This window comes from Helicoverpa zea, chromosome 5, assembly GCF_022581195.2.
Source record: "Helicoverpa zea isolate HzStark_Cry1AcR chromosome 5, ilHelZeax1.1, whole genome shotgun sequence".
Classification (NCBI taxonomy): Eukaryota; Metazoa; Arthropoda; class Insecta; order Lepidoptera; family Noctuidae; genus Helicoverpa; species Helicoverpa zea.
This window is the reverse complement of record NC_061456.1, coordinates 12250283-12257340: the sequence shown is the minus strand read 5'-3', so window position 1 is coordinate 12257340 and position 7058 is coordinate 12250283. Positions and strand designations below refer to the sequence as shown.

Below are 7058 nucleotides of genomic sequence, written 5' to 3'. Positions count from 1 at the left end.
AATTGAAAGTATAGCATAATGTATGAAAAGCCTCATAAAATTATCAATTTAAGTATAATAAGTTTTAAGAAAAGAGTGCCAGAATATGTCTCATATTCGAGGAACCCGTAATTTTGTTAAGTACCTACGATTAGTTAATTTAATAATTAATTTTTCAATTAGCATAGTTTTGATTTTGTACTTTTAATGCAATTAACAATAGTACAAAATAATGTTAATTTTAAGAAACTAATAAAGTTTAAATAATATTTCTGTTGTTTTATTAAGTGGCCCGATTTTATTCCATGTCACTAGTTGCCAGCTCACTTAATATAATATATTCCAGTTATCACACTATTATTTTTACTCGTGAAACTCATATACCTACATATAATTCATACAATTGAACACTATATTTACTTGCCTACTTACAAAATTAAACGCCTGGCGTATAAATTATAATAATCTTGTCGTCACATTGCTCGTAAGATATAGCAGGCGTATATTATTTTTTAATCGTCAGTTAACTTTTATCTGAGGAATAAATTTAATATAGCCGTTTGACATATTTCTATACCATATTAAACACTATCCAATTAAAAATGGATCCATACCTGCGTTGTTATTTACTTTATTGTTAAATCAAGTTACAAAAACGTTTTTAATATTTTACACGGATACTAATAAGTTCTCAGATTAAGCTATGTTTGCGGAATTTAGTTTATTACGTCATACTGCTACCGTCGACACCGCATTTACATATTTTGCAGTTAACAATTCATAAAACAATTTACCGAATTAGTTTTTACTCAAAAAAACATACTATATAATGCCCGATTTCACCAACAATCTCTTAACGTTTCCCTAACTAAGTGTCACTTAGTATAAGAGCTCCCCCAATAATAAAGGTTATAAGGGTTAAACTTTGGTGAAAACGAAATTCGATCGATTTCGAATCTTAAGGGATCCCTAAAGGAGAAGGGAATGGCTCCATAGGTTCCTGGGCCCAGGTGTTAACTGAATCAAAGTAGCCTTATTTGTAAGAGGATATAATAACAAGGCTTCACTAAAAATTTGGTGAATTTTGGCTACCCAGAAACCAAGTTATCTGAATTATAGTAAAAGTTAGGTTATATTATAACATTGTATTTTTTATGTAATTTGCGAAATACTTCTGAATCACTTCGGTTGTGTAATGGTTTTATGCATGAAGCATGTGAAAGCCTAACCTGTTAGATCTTCGAGACATCACCCTACGCAGCGGCAACCGGCGCGTGCCCTGGACTTTGGCCGCGTTTCCACTGACGCGGAGCTGGGCGGAGAGGAGCGGAGAAGAGCGGTGAAAAGTGGTCAGTGTTTCCACTGAAGCGGAGCTGGGCGGAGAGGAGCGCAGCTGAGCGGAGAGGAGCGATGAAGAGCGGTGAGTGGTCAGTGAGCGGAGCAGAGCGGAGTGGAGCATGCTTTTGGAATCGCGCATTTTTACAGACACACTGCACGCGAGTCACGCACCGCCCCGCTCCGCACCGCTCCGTACCGCCCCGCTGTCCTCCGCTCTGCACCCCAATGCTCGCTGTCCTCCGCTCTGCACCGCCTCGATGTATGAATATTCGCTCAGCTCTGCTCCACCCCGCTCGTACTGTTTCCATTGAAGCGGAGCGGAGATTTCAAGCATAATCATTGGTCAATTTGTGCACCGCTAAGCTCCTCTCCGCCCAGCTCCGCGTCAGTGGAAACGCGGCCTTTCGCTATAGTCGAAGACAAGTTTCTACTTGCAATTTCCTGTAACCTATAAGCAGCAGGAACCAACCTTTTAAAAACTAAAAAAGGGAGAAGGAAGTAAAATAAAACACCAATATACTTAATAATTAAACATGTATTATCATTCATCTTCAATTATTATTAGAATGTCATCTAAAAATTGTGCAGGGGGTACGATATTTTCTTGGAATCTTGCCCAACTGAGATACCATATAATGCACATTACATGGGCACAGCAGCCTACAGTTCTTCTACCTACAATACAATTACAATAATATGATAATATTGAATCTCGTCCTCTTCGACAGCTATCAACTAAAATATAAACAAAATATGTTTTGCGACTTATATGGCGGGATTGTATTCGGCCTCGCAATAACCAAGAAGTATTTGAAGCTGACAGCTGTCGAAGAAGGCTGCTGCTTACCTCCCTGCACACTTCTATTATAAACCCATCATTTCCCCGCAAATGTTCACCAAAATAGGACCGTGCCTGCTTTAATTGATATGTACCTAAGCATACAAGAATTAATTCATCATATGACAACTGGGGAAAATCATTTAAATTATCATTATGAATAGTTATTGTTTCAAAATCAGCCCTACGTCTATTATATTGGTTGTTAACAATAAAATCACCTAATATGTTATGTCTATTCATATTTAAATTAATCTGATTAATGATAGCCCCACAGTCTATTCTATCGGTTATGGGAGGGTGAAACCTATTTATGAGAGCAGCAGCCACCTTAAAATCTCTTATTAAACTTCTTGAGGCTGTATTAAAATAACATTGCCTGAATAATTTGAAATCTCTTTTAAACCTACCGTTCACAATCTCAACGACCCAACGGCAAATGGTGACTGCCCTCGATTTGTTTGCGTCAAGTGTTGACAGCTGTGTTTCACCCTGCGCCAAAGTAGCAGGCACGTATGTCCTATATCCACATTGGTTTAACAAAGGTAATGAATCTCGGAAACCCCTATCCAGTATAAATACATCACCATTTTGGAAAAAATCCTGGAGTGGGTTTCCACTTAAAAATTCATGTCTCATTATATCTGAGTCTGACGTGGTAGCTGGATAGGGGCCCAAAACATCAATGATGTAACCATCTGTGCACACCATTAAAAAAGGTTTGGTTAAGTTCCTATATTTATGCAAACTGTATGTTTTTTTTTGATATAAATAATTAGAGCTTTTTTCAATATAACAGTAAGTTCCATCAAATATAGCGATGGGCCTAGAATCTCCTTCAAATAAAGCACTAGGAATGGCTAAGTTCCTTTCTTTTATTTGTTCTCTAGTGATGTGTTCTAAACCTAAGTGCCGAGGCACAAAATGTTCAGTTAATATGTCACGGGCTTGACACAGCCACTTGGCTAAAGTTTTCTTAGATGTTTTAAATAATGTTGCTAATCTTTCATTTGAGTCCCCACTTCTTAATTTGATAAGATAGGCTGCTAAAACTGAAGAACTATTACGAATTTCTATCAATTGTGGAACCTCATCAAATAATTGACGGAACTGAACTTTAGTAAACCCGATCCAGGTATGCACAACATGGTCGTCCATATTATCAATATTTTCAAAATTCAAAAACCTTTCTTTTGGGGTTTCTTTTAGTGTAAACATATCTTGGATATGTCTTGCAGTAAATGTTTGTAAATAATTACTCCTTAAACTATCAAGGAAGTCCCATGCCTCAATTACTAAATGTATATCACAAAGTCGATTATTTTGTGGTACATAATATTTATGCTCATTAAGCAACATTTTTCTCGTTGCTAGAGGAACTCTATATCGTTCAGTTCTCTGGCAACCTTCTATGAAGCACCGTCGCTCTGTTTCAACTGCCCGCATATAATCTGGCAATACAATTGTTGGTTCAGGGTGCTGTTGTACTGGTTCCACAATTGGGGCACTTGGTGAATGTAGTTCCACTGAGGGTTCATGCACATCATCATTACCTTGGTTTTGTTCTGGTTGAATGGAAACATTCTCAGGTTCGTGTAGAATGTTGTCATGATTTTCATCCAATTGTCCAACAGAAACACCAACTGATGATTGGGCTGGCGGTGGGTTACTTTGTGAGGAAGTCGAAGGACCTGTACTCATATGAACAGCAGCTCTGTCTGCTAATATCCAACAGGAATGGCATATACGACTTGCCTCGTCCACCTTCAAAAAAATAAAAATTCACTATTATACTATAATACAGTAGTCCAGATAGTAATAAAAAAAAATAACCCTAACCTAACCTGTGTCGGGTGCCCTTGTCTTTCAGTTAAGTGTTTTATTTTTATGATTTAGTGCTAGTTTTAAATCATGTTAGCTTTACAAATAAATGTTTTATTATTTTAACTAGCTGAACCTCACGGTTTCACTAGCATCTTTGTTTACTGCTCCGCTGCTATTGGATGTAGCGTAATGTTATGTAACCATTCTCAATAAATAGGCTATCTAACAGACAAGATTTTTTAAAGTCGGACTAGTAGATTCTGAGATTAGTGCGTTGAACGCACCAAACAAACTCTTTCACTTTATAATATTAGTATAGATATAGTTTAAATAATTTAAAATATAATACTAAACTATCTTACCGTTTGTGGTAGAATCCACTCTCTAATCACATTATATATCGCAGATTCACGAGCAGAATCATTACGAAGAAGGTGGTTGAACCGCCGGGCTAAGAGTGAACGACCACAGCGGAGACATACGCTTGAATGGCCAACTTGGGTTGGTGCATCAATCGCACGTCTTCCAAGAACCACATCTTGGGCCAAGTCCCAACATGCTTGGCATACAACGTTCTCACTGGTTACCTGAAATAACATAACCATTTAAATCTTGTTCAACCCCTAGTGCATGTTCAATAATGTCGATGTCACAACCGAGACCGAAATTGATTTATCGGGACTCGAGGGTGACCTTCACTTTTTTTATAAGAGAAATGATCAAACTCCACATTCCACAGATTAAAATATATGTCTATTTAAAGGCACACAGCGGGCGCGGCGCGGCGGGACGGGACGGCGACGCGACGCTGAGCAGTTGTAATGTACTAGATACTATGGACGACTTCACACAGAGCGATAGTTACCGTCGCGACGAGCGGGACGGCTCTGTGTGAAGTCGTAGTCGTCTAGATACTATGGACGACTTCACACAGAGCCGCCCCGCTCGACGCGACGGTAACTGTCGCTCTAGTACATTACAACTGCTCAGCGTCGCGTCGCCGTCCCGTCCCGCCGCGCCACGCCCGCTGTGTGAATAGACCATTACAACTGCTCAGCGTCGCGTCGCCGTCCCGTCCCGCCGCGCCGCGCCCGCTGTGTGCAGAGACCTTAAGCTAACTAATTGACTATTGATCTAATATAATACTGTCCAATAAACCGATAGATATGAAGTTAAAATGGCTTGCTAAAAGCACGATTTGAATATGTAAAAAATGGGTAAAAACTTACAGGCTGAGATGCACGCCACTGACGAATAACTGTTAAAATCGCCTCATCCTCCAAGACTTTTCTTCCAATAGAATTACTGCGACCAAGCGCAATCGTACAATTCATACAGCGATCCATGTCGTCGATATCCAATCGATAGGCGTAACAGTTGTCCAAAATCGAGAGCCAGGTAATTCAGAGTAGCAAGATCCGTCGAAAAGCCAAGGTCGTGGGTTTAAATAGTAAAACCAGGAAAATATGTGCGCACTCAGAATGAAAGAAAACAAACGAGTGCATCTGTCAGTCAGTGACAGACGCATGCCACCAACAAGTGTTGCCGGAATAAAAATACAGTAGATTACTAGTAATTCAGGCATTTCAGGCATTATTTAATCGATTATTTAGTCTTATTATCTTAATTTAAGTTTTCTCTCTTCCTGGGTAGAATCCTGGTACCATATTTTGTGATTTTATTTAAAAAAATGTAACGGTTTTTTTAATACATATTTCAGGTAGTTAACTGCTGGGCCCAGAAGTCCCCTTCTCCTTTAGGTATTTGTTGGTGAAAACGGGCATAAGTTCCTTATCAGATTTAAAGGTACAGGCATAAATCACATACCTCTTCTTTATTCTCTGAGAGAGCATCTTCTTTACTATCGGTTTTGGGCATGAAAACTTGTTCGGCTTATAAGGTAAATTGTAATTTGGTAAGTTAATTAATTTGCAATTTGTAATGATCTTGATCTTCAAGGAGGGAACGGATGCTTCATCGTAATTTATACCATCTACTAATTAACAAGGGCTATACTATCTTGACATAACCTTCCATTGATTTACCGGCCCATTGTCACTTCAGCATGTACCTTTTTGATAGGAGACAATATAATGTAACTCACTGGGCTCGCTTACCTACCACAAAATGGCTAAAAATCACGATGGTTTGTACCCACAAACCTCTTAAAATATTTATTTTCAGTTTTTTAACATAAACTATCTAGCTATCTATCATGGTTCTTGAGTTACAGCCTGCTAATTGAATGGAAAGCGATGTCTTGGTAATAGGGGCCTGTTTTATCCAGATCCGGCACTCATTTTTTATTGTAATTTTGTTTATTTTCAATAATGTGAAATAATAAGGCAATGAACGTAAGGGGCTATGACCCAGGAACTCTGCCAAACAATTGCATGTCAATGCACGGATGAAGATTTCTTTTTTTCGGTTATTATCGTAAACGATGTAATACTTATGTCCCTCATACTATTTACTTCGCATGAAAGCCTATATCAAAATTGGTTGTTGTATTTGTAGCCTTCCTGTCCCGTTTGGAATACTTCACTTAAAAGAATCTGTTTGTTGACCCGAAATCCAAATTCGGAATTTTCTGCCTTATCGGATGGTTTTGCCCACAGGCTTTTATAAGGGCTGGATCCGCTTCTGGCTACTGTAGTTACCTATCGATACAATACTTCTGTAGCATTTTACTTTTATTTAAATTTCAGTTCTATGCACATAAACTCCGGTCTTCTTCTTGGCCTATATATCATAAAAAGTAATTTTAATATTCTGAGTGTCAGTCTTTAATCAAGTTTTAAAAACAATAAAGGTGAATGGTTGTTCATTACGAAAATGTATCTCCTGAAAATTATCCAACCCTTTGTTTTAATTTTTTATGTAGGTTAAAATTTTTGTATTCGAGGTTTACAGTACTAAGTATTTAACGTAATAAAACATTAAAACTGAAACAAAACAAATTATAAAATATTTTTAAATTCTCCTATAGAAAAAGATACTTACTGCACCTTTATTTTAAAGAACCGCTTTCACTGGCACCTTGTACAACCTTATACTCCTAATTGATGCACGGTACAAC

At 38.0% G+C, this 7058-nt stretch overlaps 1 protein-coding gene across 1 annotated transcript; it reads right to left on the bottom strand.

Moving 5' to 3' along the window:
• Positions 1-1834: 1834 nt before the first annotated feature.
• LOC124630520 lies at positions 1835-5725 on the bottom strand. Its single transcript, XM_047164465.1, has 3 exons — positions 5209-5725; positions 4342-4566; positions 1835-3919 (listed from the first exon to the last, which is right to left on the bottom strand). Exons 1-3 carry the CDS (start codon positions 5323-5325, stop codon positions 1859-1861), a joined length of 2403 nt encoding a protein of 800 aa, XP_047020421.1. The 5' UTR covers positions 5326-5725; the 3' UTR covers positions 1835-1858.
• Between the last annotated feature and the right edge of the window lie 1333 nt (positions 5726-7058).